The 22,922-nt window shown below is 38.3% G+C and overlaps 1 protein-coding gene across 9 annotated transcripts in view; it reads right to left on the reverse strand.

Moving 5' to 3' along the window:
* LOC143696818 (solute carrier family 66 member 2) overlaps positions 1-22,922 on the reverse strand; it is a 53,471-nt gene that overhangs the window by 10,540 nt on the left and 20,009 nt on the right. For all 9 annotated transcript variants that reach the window (XM_077193546.1, XM_077193547.1, XM_077193545.1 and 6 more), the window contains one exon: positions 13,550-13,766. In XM_077193546.1, the coding sequence (XP_077049661.1) occupies positions 13,550-13,766 (217 nt within the window). The remainder of the gene's footprint in view (positions 1-13,549; positions 13,767-22,922) is intronic.

Consider the following 22,922-nt stretch of genomic DNA (forward strand, 5'->3'; position numbering starts at 1 on the left):
TCAAACAACAGTATAGCTCATGTTCTTGTTGGCAAATAAAAAAAAAGAAGAAACAGGTTCCCTCAGTATTGTTGACTTGTTTAAGGTTAATAAAGCATTTCTTTCACTCTGCTTGTGTCCATTTTTATGGATGTTCCTTCGCTACCTATGATAAATGAGTTTTTGCCACCTGGGTGTTTTGCTGAGCACCATTTGAAGCATATAGATCACATGCACAAACAAACCACAGAAAGACAAATAGCTCCCACCAGTTGTCATAACAGTAACCACAACAAAACAGAACTGCATCTATGTTTGTGAGGACACTTTCCGTTCCCCAGATACCCAGTACAGCTAATTTAAATCCACTGCTTCCTTATTTTTATAAACATGGGAAACATTTCCTATGAGTGTGAAACTCCCAGGGGTAATCAGGGCCGATCAGGGCTCTGTGTGAGCAGCAAGGCCCATGGCGAAGCTCGGTCTCATGGGAGAATCTGGCTGCGTGTCCCTGCTTGTTAGGGAGACAGATTACAGTGCACTTGGCTTCATCAACACAGCAGGGTCCTGATGCTAACTACGCCCTCGACTTAGCATGGAGCCCAAACCCCAGAAACTGGTTTCAGCCGACATTAAAGCTGAGTGGCTCAAACTTTTTTGGTTAACTTTTTTAAAATATGTTTTAGAGCTTGTGTGGAGGTGTCTTAACTGGGAGAAGTGAGAGACGTCAGGTGAGAGACAGCAGGTGAAAGACAGTGGCAGCAGTGTGATTCTTGTTTGCAATCTGAGTATAGTTGGGACTTATAAAATGTAACTCCAAACAATAAAGATAACTAGTGTCCATATGAAAGATGATAATGTTTTGTTTATTATATGTCATCTACTGCTTTAAATGCTCAAGCTATTTAAAGTCGACATGGAATGGAAGTTGTGATAGTCTTTTCTCTCCAATTATGACGTATATGCGAGTGAAACGGCTTCGCAAACAAGAAAAAATGTAGGGCGGGAATTTATTTTTGTCTGGAATTGACTGGATTGTTGGATCATTGTTGTTTGCTATTGCTGTGATCTCGTGTGAGTGATAGGTTTTCCCGCTCTCGCCCCATAAACACGTCATCGGAGAAAAGATGAGAAGAGATGTCGCTGCAAGAGGGAGGGGATACAATTTTGATTAAAGATTACGAGGGCACATGAATTTAAAGAATGATGTGCATGGATAAATCATTTATAATAAACAGTGCAATATTCCATAAAAAAAAAACTATCCCTTTTGATTTCATAGAGTTGTATGGATTCCGATTGCCTATCAATGTTTTTATCGTACATCAGCATGAAACAATTGTTCTGAAAGTGATTCCAATGATATCGTTCCTATATATTTGTTATATAGTTGTGGAGTGTAGCCTATTTCCCTTTTCTCTTAGAATTAGAATGATTATTAAAACTTTATAGTTATCATTCACGTCCCTTTACAACCTGTATGTAAGGTCCTTAAAAGGTTTTAAAACAAGGATAATGAGTGTTAGTCTGTAAGAGAAAAGAGGATTCGCAAGGTGAGAGTCCATGTCCGCTGGGTCATTACATCTCTTTAATTAAAACCAATATAAAACAGTCCACCCCAAAGCTAAAAATAATATATTCATAACATAATTCACTGAATATGGTTGTCAGACGCACACCTGATAGTGTGAGGGATAACTTCAGATAAAATAGGATGAGCTCCTTTTGCTCACATAAACAGTTCCCTCAGGGACCAAAATCTAAAATGAAAATGATAAGGAATCAATTTTAGTAAAAATACAAATTTGAACTCAAAAAAAAAAAGCCACTGTCAAGATTTTTGAGGACCTTTTAGAAGTTGTAAAATGGGACAAAGGCTCATGGGAGAGGGGAGTCAGTGTGCCGCTGGGTACCTGGTCCATTAATGTCAGTCACAGGCTGACACACACGCTGCTACTTACATCTGTGTTTCGACCAGAAATGAACACATGAATTTAAACAGCAGCAGAAGTGGACACAGGATTCAAACAAGGAGAAAAAAGGTCAACAAGAGAGATGGGTGCATTGAAAAAATAGCAAGGGGAGATGGGCCATTTAAATCCTTCAGGTTCAATAAATGTCTGGCTCAAGGGCACAGTGTTGGACCCTCCCAGCTTTACTGGCCCATATTAAGGACTGTAGGGGGGTATGGGTGGTTGGTTTTGTTAAAGACAGTACTTCACGTGTCATTGGTGAAGATACTGATGTGGAGACTGTCACGATACCTCATAAAACTCTGTCTAAAAGGGCATGGCAACACAAACACAAGCTCTGTTCCACAACCTAGAGTTGTATGCAGCCCACAGACAACATTTTACAACCTAGGCTCATTGAAAACAAACTCCCAAAACTTACCTATACATACAATTCACACACTTTTAAGCTAAAATGAACACTAGTAGCAGTTAAACACCAACTATTTTCATTCCTTTTCACATGTATTTCAGAGACAAAAATGACTTATTTTTGAGTGGTTACTTGTATAATCCTATGTGATGACATCGAAACACTTTTACCATATTGCATGATAGTAAACTAATATACAGTGCCCGGCCGAATAAATAAATAAATAAATAAATAAATAAATAAAATTTGCTGTTTGGACCTGATTAGGCAAATGCTTAAGAGTCGATGACTGGATCATTACTGAAGTGATTATTAAGTGTCTAGCAGGTTATATGTTTGGCAACAGTTCTTCTAAACCTAATTGATGGAGTGTGTATCTTTTAATTTCTTAAACAACCATGTAAGAAGACACAATGTGGCCATATTCCAGGACAACAATGCCAAGATTCATCAGGCTCAAATTATGAAGGAATGGTTGGGAGGGAGCATGAATAATAATTTTCACACATGCATCGGCACCACTGAGTCCAGACCTTAAATTCATTGAAAGTCTTTGGGATGTGTTAGAGTAGACTTTCCAGAGTGCTTGACTCTTGTATTGTCAATACAAGATCTTGACCAAAAATTGATGCACCTCCTGATGGATATAAACATTTCTAAAGCAAGAGGTGCACTCAAGTGCTCTGTAAAGAGATCACAAGGGCGAGAACCAATTATATTAAACATGGCACAACACATACATGTACTTCAGGATGAATAAATGTTGACAGAATTTTTTTGTTTGGCAGTGTGAACTAGTATTGTTAGTAGTAGCACTACTAAAATCCAAAAATGTGTGGGTGCAGCCTTCTGAGGTTTAAAGGTTCATTTCATATTAATACACTGATATAAATGCACAATATAATGTACAGTATATACACACAAACACTGGCATACCGTCTTGGTGACAGTTATCTTCCACGGATATATGTGGATGGACAGCTTCAAAAATACACTCTGAACCATGTTTCCAAAGGCTTCACCAACAATAAATTCACACATGCATATGTACAAAAAACACAGATGTCAGTGCAGTGATCGGTCGAGGGCCTTTAACGCCTGCAGACACTGAAATCACATCAAAGGCAAAAGCATTACACACTATACGCGACGGTGGTGACACATTCATTGTGTTCACAAAAAGATGGATTTCCGGAGAAACACCATTTACATTGGCTTCCATTTTCCCTCTCTCAGCCTAAACTGTCCTCACAATGTTTAATTTGGCTCATAAAGAGGAGCCTGGAGCGTGTGTCACATCATGTTCTATGGAACAGACCGTGAGATTAAGGGCTTTTTCCCTTTATTTAAAAGAAAAAGAAAGACAAAAAAAGTGCTGGCTTCAGCTAAGGTGGAGCTGATATTGTGATTATTTTGCTGACTGTAGCCGGAGGCTAAAGATATTAGCTTTACTCTAAATTCTCTCTTGCTCTCATTTTGGGCTTTTTTCAAAAAGTACCAGTAAGGTCAACTTTGTTTCACCAAGGAGTCTTCGGATTTGAGCAGTGTGGGCTGTAACATCAATTAACAATCTCATTAGCCGTCTAATTTTAATTATCTTCATTATGTGCCTTTAATGAGGGATGTCTCGAGTGAGGCAAATCCTGCAAACGTGAATTTAACCTTCTCTCCTTCCACCTGCTATGGCACAGTTGACATTAACACACATTATGGCAACCAATGGGCAAAAACTGTAAAACAAAAGAAAAAAGAAAAAAAAGGTTGTGTAGCATAGGCTGTACCATGTTTTGAATGCTACAATGTTTTAAATGCTACATAACATGGAACCATAACATACATGCACAAGTGTTGAAGTGATTGTTTTACATGGGCAAAAGTTCGGTGCACACAGAAGATTGGATTTCATTATATTCACCAATACTGGGTAAATAGTCAATTTTCAAGTAGCTTGAAATAATTTCAGTACTGAATGAAATATAACTATATATTTATTAGGGATTCACCAATAATAAAAATCAGACAGATAAGCCGATAAGTGGCAATATAAAAAAACTATATTATTTCGTCTAATTAAATCAAATATAAAACACTGAAAACTAAAATCAATTATTAAAAATAGTACAAGTGAATTTAAGCATCACAACATTACAATGTACAGTATGAAAAATATATAATCATTTTGAGATTTTTTTAGGATAGAGTTGTTAATAAATGATTATTGTTTTTAAAAATTAACTTTACCTACACGTCATCATCTACACTTACATGAACAATTAAGTATCAAATATTGACTAATACCTCTAATATAAGCTGATAAATTATATAATAATGGTATATTGTGCATCCTTGATATTTAGTCAATATTACTTTAAATGTATTTATCTTACAATTCATTCTGGGTTTGCATTTTCCACAGGGTGTGTTCACATTTAGCAGGTTTGGTTTGATTAAAATTAACTTCAGTGCAATATCTCTGTCAGTGCAGTTCATTGGAATTCATGTGAAAGCTGTCATCCAAACCCTAATGCGCACCAAACAAGCAGACCGAGACCCACCTGCGGCGCAGTTCGACTGAAATATGAACACAACACATACTAAAGACATCTAAACAAACCAAAAACAGGATGTGAAGTCAGAAGATGTGATCCTAAAAAGGACAGAACGCTCAAGAATACCTGGTTTTTCTCACTGCATGAGCGATGTGAAGGAATACAACTTTGTAAAATGTTTAATTTAGTTTCATATATAAACTGAGAAAGTTCTGTAACTTGAATTTAGCATTCAGCTGTGGAGCACGAAACTCCTGTTTTATTCTGTGTCTCTATATACAGCTGTCAGACGGGTTTTCTTTCTATTGTAAGTTAAATGAAACATGTTAATGAAACTCTTGGAGACTCTCGCGAGCTTTTGTCTTAGCAAGAGAGAGTCCTGTCACTCCTGTTCAGGAGTCTCAGGGTTTGAACAAGTTTTCCCCTCTCTCTTTTAATACAGGTTCCTAAACCTGTATATGAGTTTCCACCATCACAATGTAATCCCTCCCTCTTATAATGTGTATATATTACAATGTTTGACTCAAGAAGTCAGACGATGTTGGAATGACTGCAGCTACCTACAAGCAATAAAAGAACTTCTGCTTGGAAAACTTCCTCCGTCTCCTGGTCTGAGCTTCTAACTTTTCTACAAAGAAAAAGTTCACAACAGATGGTGCCCTGTGACCCGGATGGAGAAACTGAAACTCAACAAAGAATGAACTTTTGAAACTTCAAAGCTCAAAGATCTCAACAAAGATCTGACTTTCCAGTTCCAGACTGAATCTTTTGAATCCAGAAAGATCTCAACAAAGCTGACTGTGTTCCAGAACTGAATCTCAACAAAGATCTCAACAAAGCTAACTGAGTTCCGAGACCAAGCTCAACAAAGATCTCTGACTGAGTTTCCAGACGGAATTTTTCCATACAACAAAAATTTGGTGAGTTTCAATCCATTCAAAGAACCGTTGAAAAACCAGTAAAAATTATCCTCTGTGCCATCAGAGAAGAAGTTAACAGACAGCTGTAGGGTTTGTTAACTAAAATTATCCTTTAAAGTTGCTTTAGAGATGAAATGTATCCTCTGTTTTTCAGGCAGGGAAGATTAACGTACATGTTAATACTGTTTACCCTCTGCTTTGCCAGGGAAGTGTTTTATCCTCTATAAAATTAGGGAAGATTAGCATCAAGTGCTAATATATTGTACCCTCTGTTTTCAGGCAGGGAAGGTTAACATTACATGTTAATATTGGTGAACCTCTGTTCAAACAGGGATGTGTTTATCCTCTAAAAGTTAGGAAGGTGAAAGATCCTTTGCATTTCCTTTTAGAGAAGATTAGTGTAACGTGCTAATATTTTGTGTGTTACCCTTTGCTCTGGGCAAGGAAGGTTAACTGTGTTATCGAGTGTAGCCTCTTTTGATCAGAGAAGATTTAGTGTTTTTGTTTGTTTTATCCTTTAAAAGTTAAGAAGGTGAAAGATCCTTTTGCATTTTTTTAGGGAAGATTAGTATACGTATTAATAGTTTGTGATCTGTTGGTAACAAGGAAGTTTAACAATAGTTGATTTGTGTTAACAAGCATACCCTCTGTAATCAGAGAAGTTTAGTGTTTGTTTGTGTGGTAACAAAGAAATCCACAAAATGCTTAAGAAAAGTGCTAGACTAATCTCCACAACTAAAAAAGGTGGTCTTGCGACCCCTTTGTGGTCAGATAGTGAATTTAAAACACTGTTAGGAGAACAAATGAACCTAATAGTCACAGCAAAAGTTAGACAAGAACTAACACAGAAATATGAGATTCATCCAGACAAGATTTGGTCGGTAGATGAGTGTAAAAAGGTGCTTGGAGCAAGTATCTGCAAAAAAAATGTGAAAGGGATATTATGCTGCCATAGAGAATTTGGTTTAGCAGTAGCTACACAACAGTTTCAGCATAACTCAGAACTAGAAAAAGAGAACAAAGAGCTACGTGCTAGAATTTCTTCTTTGACTAAGAAATTGAACCGCAACAAACCTATAGAACAAAATGATGTAGAAGAAGTTAGTCAGCCGGATAACATTTACCCTGATTTACGAGCGTTCTTTGAAACAGATGCGGCTCTCCGCCCAGGAACTGATGTGCCTGTAAATTCATTAAATGTGTGTGGTGCTAGAAAGAGATCGCAGGGAATTGAGGGAACTGAAAGTGTTCCTCCCAACTCTTCTGTTGTCCAAATCCAAACTGTTGCAAAAGCACTTGGACCTAAAGACATAGAGCGACTGTCCCAGAGCCTACCTTCAGCACGTAAACAGTTTTCTGAATTTAGAAGAACATTAATCAGCAAAATGCGTCTATATGACATGTCGTTAACAGAGGTCACACAGTTAATGTCACAAATTTTAACTGAAACTGAATTCAACAGTTTTGAATCTGCCGTGACTTCTGAACTACAACATGCCAGTAGAAGTGATATGAGAGAAGGTGCCACAGTGGATTCATCTGGTTGCTGGACCAAAGGGGGAAAGTATGTCGCTCCCGAATCACTGCTGCCATATTTGGCTCAACAAATACACAGTTTAGGTCACAGTGGTCCAGCAACGATGAATCACAGGTTCTCAAATCAGTGGTGGAATCCAAAATTCAGAAATGTAGCCACAGAAACAGCCAAGAGGTGTGTTACATGTCAGAAGAATAACGATATATCAGCAGCCACTACACCAGCAGCACATACCCCAGCTCCACCAGGACCATTTCGTCACCTGCAAGTTGATTACATATCATTGCCTTGTTGTAAGGGAAAAACTGATGTTTTGGTAGTAATAGATAAGTTCTCAAGATGGGTAGAAGCTTATCCAACAGGGCGTGCTACAGCTGCACATACTGCTAAATGTCTTGTCACTGATTTCATTCCCAGATGGGGATTACCAGATTGCATTGACTCAGATCAAGGTACACACTTCACAGGACAGATACTCAAGGAAGTGTCTAGAATGTTGCAGATTAAGTGGAACCTTCACTGCCCATACAGGCCACAAGCATCAGGACAGGTTGAACGATCGAACAGAACAATCAAAACCAGACTAAGCAAAATGCATCAGGAAGGGGTACCATGGGTCGAAGCACTGCCAGCAGTACTGTGTAGTATGAGAGCATCACCTAACAGAGCAGTAGGACTGAGCCCTCATGAGATTATTACTGGACGCCCCATGCAGATGCCAGGTGTGATTGATCTTAGAAATGCTGATGTACACATTGCCTCAGATGCCCTGATTGCTTACTGTGAAAACCTAACAAAGGCGGTACAGAGTGCCAGAGGGAGAGTTGAGTCATGTTGGCAGACTCCACCGGAAGGTGGACACACAATCATCCCAGGTCAATGGGTCATGGTAAAGTCATTCAGAAACAAGCCGTTAGAACCTAAGTGGCATGGGCCACATCAAGTGATGTTGATTACAGCAGCTGCAGTATTGTGTCAGGGAAGGAAAACCTGGACTCATGTGTCACACTGTAAGGTTGTTCCTGCTCCAACTGGGACAGGATAGGACACGAATCAGTGAGGAGCCGAGGAGAGAACCGATTGCAACAGGCGTCGGGGGCCAACCCTTCGGTGAAGATTCCCTCATAGGCCCTATCCTAGTCCATCCTTAACTCACTGTTCCTTAGGTGTCAAACAATAGCAGCAACAACAATAGCAGACTCGGAAAATTTACCACCCTAGTGTTTGAACCAATACTGCTCTACTGTCGAGCAGACTCAGAAAAGTACAACCCTAGAACAAATACTGCTCTCCTGTCTTTTGTTTTCTTTCTTACTCTGTGCAGATACCACTGATGACTTCCAGAGACCCATGCGCACTGACCTCGTCATCTGCGTATGAAGCCACAAGAAAACCTCAAGAAACAACTTGACCCACTTCCGAGCCAACTATCACAAAAGGATAAAGAAAAGAAAAAAATACACAACGCAGAGACTACGAAACCTTCAGTCATCCATCGATATGATCAAGATTGTCCTACTACTACACATCATGAAGATCGCACAAAGTCCGGACTCCAGAAACAACATATTCTTAGAGCTGATGAATGTGTCACAAATGCCTTGTTTGCTGGAAAGAAAGTGTGCATGTCACATCCGAAGATGACTGCATTCCAGGACTCACTTGTGCACAAACATGTTGGTCCAACAAGACATTCTTGATCTTTCAGCAAAATTACACCAAGATGACTGAAGATAATTCTTCATGGTTCAGAAACTTGATTGATCACGAGAAAATCACAGTTCCAACCAGAAAAGACTCACGGACCCTAATTGCATGTTTTGTTTCTGTGTCAACATGCAATTACAGAAAACCAAACACAGAACATGCCTTATGTGCCTGTAACTATCACAAGTTGCAAGAATGAATTTTTAATTGTTTAAATTTGTATATAGTGTGGTAGTTATTTAGAACTCCCAAAGGGGGAATTGAAGGAATACAACTTTGTAAAATGTTTAATTTAGTTTCATATATAAACTGAGAAAGTTCTGTAACTTGAATTTAGCATTCAGCTGTGGAGCACGAAACTCCAGTTTTATTCTGTGTCTTTATATACAGCTGTCAGACGGGTTTTCTTTCTATTGTAAGTTAAATGAAACATGTAAATGAAACTCTTGGAGACTCTCGCGAGCTTTTGTCTTAGCAAGAGAGAGTCCTGTCACTCCTGTTCTGGAGTCTCAGGGTTTGAATAAGTTTTCCCCTCTCTCTTTTAATACAGGTTCCTAAACCTGTATATGAGTTTCCACCATCACAATGTAATCCCTCCCTCTTATAATGTATATATATTACAATGTTTGACTCAAGAAGTCAGACGATGTTGGAATGACTGCAGCTACCGACAAACAATAAAAGAACTTCTGCTTGGAAAACTTCCTCCGTCTCCTGGTCTGAGCTTCTAACTTTTCTACAAAAAAAAAGTTCACAACAGATGTTACCCATTACAGTTTGGTACAGGCATCAAAACCGCCATCTCCTTGAAGTACATCTTTATTTGTGTGCAACGGTGGAATTCCTGGCTCTGTTTTGACTCCTTTTGGCTCTTCGTGAGTTCTCAGGTGGTAAAAAATATCATCATATGTGCACACATACAACAAGCACATAAAACACAGCATTGTTTTGGATGTTTGGTAAGATCCGTTGCAAAATATACATCATAAAAGTATTTTTTATTTTATCTTCATGTTCAGTGTTAAAAATGACAGTGTGAACCAGGACTAAATGTATCATTTTCTTTTTTGGTTCTAGAACAAAAGAACCAAGAGAACCAAACTACAAGTTTAAAGGTATTCACAGGTCCACATGGATCCGAAAACCAGTGGTCCGACCCAAGACCTGAGCAGGTTTGGGTCCAAAACTTTTACCTTGGATACGGGTCAGGTCTGATATTAGTAGCCTCGGGTCTCCGGTAATTTAAAAAAATCTGCTTTTACCAAATGGACCCAAGAAGATCTTAATTATTTTAAAATATGCCAACTTTCAAGCTGAGATTTTGACATGCTACATTTTCCGCTCTCCCTTTTCCTTCCCCATATTTTACATACCGCCTTTATATGTATGTGTATGTATTTTTTGTTTGTTTCTTTTCTTCTTTGTTTATATGTGGGCAGTTTTCATGACATCTGGTTGTATATAGTTCAAATGAGCTTTGATATGATCCTGGTATGGTAAATAAAATAAAATAATTAAAATATGATCAAAAAAAAAAAAAAAAAAAAAAAAATATATATATATATATATATATATATATATATATATATATATATGCCAACTTTCCACTAATAGTTTCAGGTGTTTAACAATGTATTATTATTTAAAACAAATGCATATTAAATAACAGTATGACAATGTTATTTTACCCCTTCTCTGTCAATACACACTTCCATTTATAAATGACGAAACCCTCCAGGATACTGGTCCATGCAACAGTGGCGCTCACTTCCCAAAAAACCAAATACACAAGCCATTCCTGAGAATGAGTTTGGGGATTTGCTTCTTAATATTAAAATATATATCAATTTCCTTGTCATTTGAGGTGAAACATAATGCTTATGATTATGTTTTATCTACTTGGAGGTGCTCGCCCAAGTGGAAAAACAATGTACTGTTGCTAGATAGTTTGCAGAAAGCCATCTAAATGCAGGCCAAACTTTCGGGTCCAATCGGGTCTAATTTTACCGGGTTTGCCTCAGGTCGGGTTTTTCTTTTTAAAAGACCTATAGAACACACCCTTAAAGGGATAGTTCACCCAAAAATGAAAATTCTGTCAGTAATTACTCACCCTCATGTTGTTCCAACCCCGTAAGACCTTCGTTCATCTTCGGAACACAAATTAAGATATTTTTGATGAAATCTGAGAGCTGGATCACTCCTCCATACTCCTCCATAGACTTCTAAGGGATTGAAACTTGCCGGCCCCGAAAGGTTATTAAAGACATCGCTAAAATAGTCCAAGTGACTACAGTGGCTCAATCTTAAGTTTATCAAGTGACGAGAATACTTTTTGTGCGCAAAAACAAACAAAAATATAAACTTTATTTCAACTATTAATTTCCTTCTCTGTGGGCCTAGAGTCAGTTCACGTAGTGGCTCACTATTTGTGAACAGACTCGCGGGCCACAGAGAAGGAAATGAATAGTTGAAATAAAATTGTTATTTTTGTTTGTTTTTGCACACAAAATGTATGTCGGCGCTTGATAAACTTAAGATTGAGCGACTGTAGTCACTTGGACTATTTTAACGATGTCTTTAATAACTTTTCTGGGCCGGCAAGTTTCAGTCCCTTAGAAGCATGGAGGATTGATCCAGCTCTCAGATTTCATCAAAAATATCTTAATTTGTGTTCCAAAGATGAACGAAGGTCTTACGGGGTTGGAACAACATGAGGGTGAGTAAATACTGTAAATAGTAAATAGTGATTTTCAGGCCACGTCCACACGAAGCCAGAGCTTTCCCTATCCAACTTTTTTTTCCTCGTTCTAAAAAAAAACTCCGTAAACACGGCGCAGTCTCAAGAAATATCTGCGTACACGAAACCACTGAAACCGACTCAACCCGATGTAGTTAACATGCCACACCAGTATGAGGCGCTGTAATTCTGACACAGATACACTAAAAACAGATAAGAAGACTTGCGCATAAACCTTTCGCGCTGTATAACCTACAATAATATACAGTAGCCTATGTAATATTAGGCACAGTAGCTTATTTTCTTTTTTACCAAGAGCTTTATTGAACAATATGAAAAACCATAAATGGCCTGGTACAAAATAGGGATGAGTCACGATATTCGATTAGTTAGCTAAAGCAGACGCATAAAGCTTGCCACAAAGAACCGGCAAATAGCCTAATCATTATGAATGTGTCAAATATAGCAAGGAGACATTTTAATTGTTTATTAATAAACTAGTGTTTTCTGTGACAATGCTGACTCGCCACCTTCGCACTGTTGTGAAGGTGCCTATAGAGGGAAATGCGCACTTCATACGAATTATTAGAGTTGTCTTTTTCTTTTCGTTTTGAATTGTTTTGTTTGAAAGTAGACATTTCAAGCTTAGATATATTTCTGAGTTTCTGTTCATTTATGAGACAAGCTCAAGTTCACGTATGCAAGTTATATCGGCGTCAGCGCCTCCATGTCCAGATTACAGGCTATTGTCTGCTATATGCTTCTTATTTATTAAATCCAGGAAAATGGTTGATGAAACATTGATTAAATTAAGATACAATTTATAAAAAACGAAATTCACTTTAAAGAAAGGCTTTATACAAAACAAAACTTAATGAAGTGGTCAAAATGATGTGTCTCGATATTGCGCATCTTATGATTAGGCTACTCACGCTGTTCACTTTTCATATAATCAACATATGAAATGGAAAAAAAATTACATAATATTTAAACATAAATATGAAACTAACTTTTCTTTAATGGCTACAACATGTAGGCCTACTACAGTACAGAGAAATGTAATGTCGGAGCGAACGCCGTGTCACCGGTGAGCATGAGGGGGCAGAGGTAATTTTTGAATAATAATAAAATAATTCCCAGCGATCGTCGAAATATTAGTTTTTGCTTGAAATGCCCATCCCTAGAAAATACGAAATGTCTTAATCAGACAAAATACAAGCATCATAGCATAAGAAAGAAATATAAATAAATAAAGAAGTAAAATAAAGAAATAAAATAAAAATACATGAAAGTAGGCCTAAATAATAAATAAAGAAATAAAAGAGGCTCAGTAGCTTCTGAAGCACGAACACAAGCATGTAATCGCAGTTGTTGTTGCTGTTACTGATTTAGCGCGTCTGACTAGTCGACACGTGGGGGGATGACATCATAGTTTCACAAAATATACGGATTGGCCGTACATACGAAAACGCAAGGGTGTCGTTTTCAAATTTATCCAATCTGGGACCCAGTTTCAAAAAATAGTGGTTTCAGTCTCCCAAAACGCCGGATCCGTCTGGACGAAACACCGATCCGATAAAAAATTTGTACGTATACAGCAAAACGCGTCTCCGTGTGGACAGGGCCTCAGTTTTGGGTGAACTATCCCTTTAATGCAACATTTTAAACATAACAATTAAAGGGCCCAAGTGAAGCATCTTAAAGAATGATCAATAATAGTTTGGCCCTTGTTTACCTCATGCCTCTGGTGGAGCGGTTGTTGTAGTTCTGCAGCAGCTGAGGCAGGCCCAACATGGCTTCAAACATCACTGCCAAAGAGCCCAGGGCCTCCACAAATAGGACCCAGTCCAGAAAGAGGAATGTTATGAAAGCACAGAGCAACATGAAGGCAAAGCAGAACACCAGATAATCCTCAAAAGAACTCCAGCTCCAGAAATACCGAAAGTCCAAATCTGGAAGAGAGACAAAGAAAGAAACCGATAAAAAGAATCATAAAAATGCATTCAAAATATTCTACAAATATTCTCCAAAAAAGGGAAAGGGAAACTTTGAAGCATTTTATCATTAGTATGCATATCACAATGCTCAACACCTCACACAAACTCTCTCACACTATGAAAAGTTAAATGAGCTTTGAAACCTGTATGCCTCTCTCTGCAATTCTGCATTATATAAAGAAACCCATTTACGACAACTCAACATTTCATTTACAATTTTCCTGAGAGCCATGAAATAAATGACCAGGCTCTACAGGGGAACACAGCCAAACATTCAGCAATGAAGATTAAGCACTCACATAAAATAAAGACACAAAACCATGAATGTAATTGAGTCCAAGGCAAAGAAAGCCATATGTATTACATATATACTCCTGTTATATATACATATATATACAAAAGTTTAGGGGCAGTACGATTTTTTTTTTTATTATTGTTTTGGAAAGAAACACTGAAGTTTGAAGTGATGGCCACTGAAAATGTTGCATCGCCATTGTAATGTAACATCTCCATATACAGTATATAAAGTGAAAGTGATGTAGATGATATAATAGGACATCCAAACGCAAGAGGTCATAGGAGACATATTTAATATGTGTGATAAAACCAGGTGAAAATGGTAATGTGTCTTGGCTGATCATCACCATCTTAATACCAAGTGGAAACAGTGTTTTTCTCTCGCACGCTCGATTTTGGGGATGTGTTTTATAATTTGTAGACGTCAGGGACCCCCTATCAATATTCTGGAGACTCCCAGAACTTCCAGGTGAGGTGGGATGTCTATGGATAGATTATTTTATAATATATACAATTATAAGATATGTATATATATATATATATATATATATATATATATATATATATAGAGAGAGAGAGAGAGAGAGAGAGAGAGAGAGAGAGAGAGAGAGAGAGATTATACAGAGACTGCAAACTAGACAGACAGACCCTATTTTAACGATCAAAGCACATGGTCAAAAGCGCACGGCGCAAGTGCACTTAGGGCGTGTCCGAATCCACTTTTGCTAGTTTAATGATGGGAAAAATGGTCGGCGTGCACGGGCGAATGGTCTAAAAGGGTTGTCCCTATTCTCTTAATGAGTAATGGGTGTGTTTTGGGCGTAATGTGCAATACACCAATCAGAGTGTCATCTCCCAGTCCCAGTTGCGCTCGCGCCATAGCGGAAAGACTGAACGCTTTTCCAGAGAGGACACGGATCTGCTCGCGTTAAAGTACGCAAGCAGACCATCTACGGGACAAGCCGGATTCCACCATATCTTTATGTACACAATAATAATCTTTTACATTGTAGTCCGTTTATTTTTAATATTTGGCATGTTTGTGTACTGCCCGTCACTGTGTGTGTAATAAGCGGAGTGTACGTGCGTTGTGCACCCGCCTATAGGCTCATATTATTAATGAGCCCTTTAAAGAACAAGAAAAATATTGCGCCATTGACTTTAGACCAGGTTTTTGTTGGTCAATGGCGCAGTCTATTTCAGTTGCCTTAAAACAGCAACGCGCCAATAATGCACCTGAACACACCTCGTTTTCAGACCAGCACACCCATGTATTTGTATGCCACAAATGGATGCAAATGCATTTGCTATTCGACGAATGAACAATAGATAGATAGATAGATAGATAGATAGATAGATAGATAGATAGATAGATAGATAGATAGATAGATAGATAGATAGATAGATAGATAGATAGATAGATAGATAGATAGATAGATAGATAGATAGATAGATAGATAGATAGATAGATAGATAGATAGATAGATAGATAGATAGATGTCCTATTAAGAGTGTAGTAATCTTCTCTAATTTTTATCAAAATGGAAATGTTTTCAGAATAAATGGCAAATGTAGGATGTTCTGTTCAGTCCCTCAAATACCAGTGAGGAGACAAAAAAAGACACAGGATAGTGAAGACAGGCTTCTTAGGTCACATTGGTCATCTCTACATTAGTGATCACGCACCATGTAAGACATCCTGACATGATCAACGACTACCTGTCTCTCTCCCATACTGATAGCACAGGATCCTTAAATGAGCTGACATCAGCTCCAGAGAATTGATAGCTAAATAATAGCCCTATTTGTTACAGCTCTGACTGGAGTGTCACGTTGAGTGGTAGAGAGCCCACAGACCACATGCTGTCATTTAGTAGGTTTTATGCTCTGATTACTTGTATGCATCTACCTGACAGGCACCGGTACTGTAGTGTGGCTGCCTAGCCATCCGCTGCTCGGAAACATTTGCATGATTGTGTTGTAAAGGACATCTCAATGTGTAATTAATGCATCATTATCAGATAACTCACAGCTTGAAATGAGAGTACAGATAGGATCAGGAATTAGAAAGCCTCGGAAATCACATAAAAGTTAAGTGCTAAGCTAGGAAGGAAAGTATAAGAAAGAAAAAGCAAAGCCACAATCGTGCTCAATTGTACATAACTAACAGATCACTGCTTGTTCCTTGAGGAAAGATTTGCTGTTATTTTTATGAAAAAAAAAGAAATGACAGACAATATAACAGGCACACGCACGCACGCGCACGCGCACGCGCACACACACACACACACACACACACACACACACACACACACACACACACACACACACACACACACACACACACACACACACACACACACACACACACACAGAAATTAGAACAGAATTACACAGAACAGGTCATCCAACATACATAATTTTGGACCAGAATGTCATAGATCCTTGCTTTTATTTTTATTTTTTCTCGACCTGCAAACAACCAGAACACCCTAGAAACCGCTTATAAAATGCCATCATCCTTCATCCTGGCTGATGTGCAAGCTATAACCTGTCATGCTCCAGAACGTCTTGTTATCCGCTGGTGGCATTCAACGGAACGGTCACACTTCAAAACAGAGTATAAAGGTGCAAAAAACAAGAGCAGAGCCTTATCTTCTCAGATGTCCACAGATCAAACATATCAATTACTATAGCATCTATCAATGTCGGAAGTTTGGCTTAACCTTTGTATTTGCAGTGGCTCTATTCTCTGAAAAACAAAACAAAAAAAAACACATCAGTGAAGCTTTCAGACCACAACAGGGGGGGGGGGGGGGGGGGGGGGGGGGCATCTTCTTTCTTATATTCTGTCCTGGCCTGGATGTAGAGGTTAAACCAAGGGCCATATGTCCAATTTTTCTGTCTCTGCCCATAAGCTGCACACTCAATGCCATTCAAGGCCATTTAAGGTAGTCCAGTTTACAGAATTCCATAAGTGTTTATTTATACACAAATTCATTTTGAATGCATACATGATCATGCATATTAATTTGCAGATGCACATGTATCTATGCTATGAAAGCTTGATTATGTGCTACCACAAAACAGTGAATGCTAAAGCAATAAATACGTAAGACTGAAAAAACTGGAAGAACTGGGAGAGAGGGCAACTCTCTGAGAAAACAGGAAATTAACATTTAAACTCTCTCTTGTGAAGTTAGCATCACCATTTGAGATGCAAGTCTCACCTCAGAATCATCCTAATTTACATCTCTTTTCCTCTTCTCCCATTCCTTCTCTCTCTCTCATGCTGAGATCACCAAAATTCTAAGAGTTTAGAGATAACTTGCACACAGAAGAAGGTGCGTCTTCCTGTCAAATGGCATCTTGCACAAAAGGTGTATACTCTGAATGCAAATTCCCATTGTTAGCAAATGTTTCCATGTGAAATAAGTTTCTGTCTACGTATATAAAGAAATGCAACGAGAGGCTCAGCTCGATTTCTAGATCAAATTAGCCCATGATGCGGAGTGTGGGCAAGACACTCAGCATCATGTATTTTCTAATGTCAGGTTCACATCTTTTCTCTTTATTCCAGAGCATTTGATGTTTTGTATTTATTATCTTTGAACTGATTAATAAATTGGCATGATACTTTACCTGACATAATCAATTGTAAAGATTTGATTTTATTCTGACTGACTCTGAAATTGTTTTCCCAAGTAGATTAAACGGATTCATATGTTACCGCAAGTCTGCATCAGATTAGTGACAACTAATATTTGGCACTAATTCAAATGTACTTGGTTCGACAAAGACAAAGACAAGAAGTGAATTTCTGTTAAGAACAGCAAAAATGCTGCTTGACCAATCTAAATTTGGGTGTGTCTTACCTCTGCTTGAATTTAATGTTACTTTTGATAAGTGTACGTGGGAAAATACGGCATGGCCAATCCAAATCTATTATAAGAGAAGTAATGTTGGCCTACAAAACTACTGTTTTAAATAAATAAATGCAGTCCTGGTGAGCATCTTGATAGATAAGCAAATATAGTCAAAATTATGTATGTATGCATGTATGTATATCTGTGTAGTATTTCTACTATATAGTATCGGTTCTGGCTAATCAGGCATTTGCTGGCAGTGTGAACAGGCCTGTAAGCATGTCAAGTGACGCGACTCACGCGACAAAAGTTCCGAAATTTTAATTAGTCACCGTCTTAATATGCATTTTAGATTAACATTTGTTGCAATAATACTTCAGGCATAATAAATCATCTTTCAGACGGAATGAATACATTTGTTGGAAGTTTCATTTTTAGGCTTTTAAATGGCACTTGCATTAGTTTCATACTTATGAAAAGAGCCTGATGAAATGTGTTGGGAATGATTTTTCTATGTCCCTGCCAATGGTAGATGCCATCTATGGTGATTGCACTAGGTTTCTGGGTTTTGAGAACACTAATTAAAGTAGGCATGCTTAAGAACAGATGCCCAGAACTGTTTAGAAATAGCATGTTTAGCGTGCACACACACACACACACACACACACACACACACACACACACACACACACACACACACACACACACACACACACACACACACACACACACACACACACACACACACACACACACACACACACACACGTCAGTCTATCAATAACCTACATCAGTCTTGACTCCACCTCCTAAATATAAATAAATATTCAGTACAGCTCTTATTTTCTTAAGTGTTTTTGACCGACATAATCACAACTACTCAGACCTGATGCATGTTATGAATATTTATACAACGTGGTGATACTACTACTTTGCATTGATGCTTAGTATGCATGTGTTCAACATACTTTCTGTCAAGTGCGACCATTCTATTTATATTAAGCAGTTCTTACTCTCTCTCTCACACACACAATTTATCCATGATAAGCAGAATGAGTCCTAATGAACCTTCTCATTCTGTGTTTTTGACTGACACAATCAAAACTACTCTGAGCTGATCCACTCAATGAATATTCATGCAATACAGTGATACGCACACTACTTTGCATAGGATTTCATGCATGTGTGCCCATAGCATGCACTTAATTCCTGCCAAGTGTGACCAGTCTATCTACATTAACATCCATGTGGAGCTCTCTGAATTTTAATTAGCAACCTTGTGGGTTAATAAGTGAAGCTGTTTATAAAAGTGAAAAGTGCCTTTTACATACATGTGTCAAATTTGTTGTGAAACAGCTTGACGGGATTATGAGGAAACATCTGGAACAGGCAGAGGTCAAGCACAAAAATCCCACTTCGAACACCCGACCCAAATGTTTCCACAACCTACAGGTCACCTTGGTGAGCTCTGACAGCCCTGATGCACTGATGCAACTTTACAGCAATACATCATTGAGAAAACTATGATAGTGTGATGGGTCGCCTCAAGGTTCGCCCTTGGCTGGATAACATTTCGTGTTGGAAATAGGTAATCGATCCTACCTATAAGTGACTTTAAATTAGATGAAAAAGATAATTAGGTAGGGGATCAGGAGGGGTAATTAAGCATTTAATCCCAAGGGGGAATGACTAAAACAGCTTGTGCTGAGAAAATACTTAAGCATCTAGAGGTTGAACATCTGTGAAGATGCCTGACAATACAAAGTCGAATGATTAATTTAACCTTAGTAATTCACAGCACTACAGTGTGACCTTTTGTGAACCATGAAGGTCGATGCTTTTCTCTCACAAAGCACTCTTGGGATAAAGAGGGTGGTGACACTTGGATTAACTTCGCTCGTAGCATCGCCCACAACCTTCCGGCATTGGAACTCTATCACAACAACCAAAACTAGAATATACTGCAAACACAGCACAGCAAGATTACTCTAGGTAGACAACAGTGATGCTTGAAATAGGAGAGCTGATAATTCGCTGATTGTGATGTCATGGAATGGCAGTACTGCAACTCATGAATATTAATAAGAGTTACTAAAGCAATAAAAAAAGAGTAATTAAAGGTACACTATGTAACTGTTTTATGTTTAAAATGAACCGAATTTTAATAACGAGTCAATACATCATCAGTCCTTCATCCAAAACATATTTTTGCCTTGCTCTAATTCACTATGGGAAGCCTATTATTAGTAATTATTTTTTAGACCTGTCAAGGTTTTTTACTGGAAATTACGTACAAAAGTCACTCGCCTGTGCGTGTCTTCATATCTATAAATAGAGAAAAGTTGCCCTGGCTACTTTGACGCTTGTGGTAGAGGTAAGTTGTCACAATGACGAAGAAAGTTTGACATGGAATTTCGAACCTCCAGGGAATCACTGGCCCAGTCCTAATTCGCCTACTTATACTACGACCTAAAAGTATGTACTCTTTTTGTGAAGAAAAAGTACATACTTTTGAGGTTGTAGGAAAAGAGTAGGCAAGCTTTGGGACATACTATCACGTCATCTTTAACGGACAGATATGTTGCGTGCACCGTAAACTGCCCTGTCAATCATCTTGTCACAGTTAAAATCCTCCATTCAATCTAATTTAATTTCCTACCGTTTCGGAGAGAAATGTAGTAGCACGTTCATCTGCCAGTCGTGGATCTTTCATGTGGAGACTCTCCTCATGTGTTTGCAATTTGAATACAATGATGCATTTAAAAGGTAATGGCTAAACGTATCTTTACAAAAGTTCACGATGCTGCTGCAGATGCATTAAAATGTAGATAACATTGAATAAATACATTTTCGTCAGGTTAGATACTGATAATTAATCACTCAAACCCCTTTATCTAAACCTCTCTACATAACCGCCTGACTCGCGCGTCCCCCATGTCTGTGGTTTTGTAACACTTTTCACCTGTGTTTGTAGTTCTAACCGAATCCTCGTCCAACGCGCAATGGGTTGTGGGCAATATTAGCCGTTAGAGTGTGCATCTATCTGGACTTCGGATTCTGACCGGAAATAGTAGACCATCCGGGTATCTTTGGAACACTCATTTCAACATACTACTATTTTGGACGTACTAATTCTATTTTCGATTACTATTTATGACAGATAGTATGCGAATTGGGACTGGGCCACTTTGATCATCTTTGATAATTCACACTGCGTTATTATCACTCACGTGAACGAGCCGAATTGCCTATGATTCAGGGGCATTTGTCGGCGATCTCACAAAACCTGTCAGTGAGTGAAAATCGGGCCTAAAATCGTTCAGTGTAAACTCAGCATAAGGTTTCTTATTGAACAGATAAATTGCAATATGTAGCTCTCTAACAGAGTTCATTGTAAAGCGTTATCTATTGTGAAGGGTCATTATTATGGGTTGTTGTAGCAATGTGCTGGAATATATTTTCAAGGAAGTACCCTGTCTATTATTGGATAAAAGCTACAGTAACGCCTTCAGCTAGTCAGTTTAAGATCCTTTCTATCTAAATATCTCTAAGTAGTGAATGTTTAATGAGCAGTAGGATAATTTCTCTCTTTTTTTCGTTATGAGAAAGAACCACATTCATCCGCAGAGTCGAAACAGCCAAAACATTGTTCTTCCGTAAATTGCATGCATTTTGTTTGTTTTTTAACCAATAGAGGGACCAAAATTTACATATACCTCTAACTAGGAAAATTATAAAATGGCACATCATGACAAAAAGGTTGTCGACCTCTGGTCTTACATTTGGGTTAACGGGCTATCAGACTGTACCATGTAACTTGGCATTGAAATTCAATATACTGGTAATCTTGCTTTACGTCAAATTGTCACGATTCCTGCCTTGTGATCCCCTTGTCTCCTGTGGACTTTTATTTCCTGTTCTGTCCCATGTTTTGTAGTCCTTTTATAGTGTTTCTTGTTGATTAGTTCCTGATTGTTACCAGGTGTTTCTTGTTTGCCAATCTCTTCTTGTGTGTATATATACCCCAGTGTTTCCCATGATCTTTGTCTGGTGTTGTCCTTAGTGGATGTATTGAGTGAGTTGTTTTCTTCAGTTATGTTTTTACCCCTTGTTTGGATAAAAAGTTAAGTTGGACAAACCAACTTAACACAAATTTAAGTTTATAAAAAAGCTTTAACATGAATGGTTTTCATCTTAGTTTTAACTATAATTTTTAGTACACAATAAATTCCATGTTAGGTACAGTACACCATGTTTTTAGATACAAGGTCAGTCATTGTTCATCGCAAACTAAACAAATGGAAGAAGGTCTCCCAACCACATCAGAGAGCACGTACACTAGGGATTATCAGTCATTTAAAGCTGCCTATCTTCCTCTCAGCTCACTTGTTGATGGTGTATACTGGTCGATATTTGAAGCCATTATTGAACAGAGGCCTAATTTTCTTCAGACCGTCTCTGCTTATCACACTTTCCCCCTGTCCAGCTGCTTTGCCACTGATGGTCATACAGATCACCTTCACGCAATGTGTGTGGATGTGTATGGATTATCCTACAAAATCTTAATCGTTCTCTTTGATAAATCTAAGTGGCCATAAAATGAGAGGGGTTAAGAGAGATTAGTTGTTTGAGTGTGAAAGCATTGTCTCAGACTGTAGCCTGCAGGTCAATTCTGTTTGAGTTCACTAGTCATCCTTAACCATTCTCTAACCTCAGGTAATGACATCGAGATCGCTTTGCAAAGGCAATTATTTAGGTCCACCTGTGCCTTCAGTCATCTTCCAGCTAAATGCGGTAAGTGTAGGTGGCCATGGAGGGAGGGCTCATGCAGAAAGCTCTATCACTTTTCCCAGCTGTGCTGAGAAAACAGACGTTTATCTACAGTCATGCCCCCTGAGCCTCCAACAAACACACAAATGTTTATAAAGCAAAGAGGTTAACCATTCAT

The sequence above is a fragment of the Siphateles boraxobius genome, unplaced genomic scaffold (assembly GCF_051911475.1).
Source record: "Siphateles boraxobius isolate OS27281-9 unplaced genomic scaffold, OSU_SipBor_1 31, whole genome shotgun sequence".
Taxonomy (NCBI): Eukaryota; Metazoa; Chordata; class Actinopteri; order Cypriniformes; family Leuciscidae; genus Siphateles; species Siphateles boraxobius.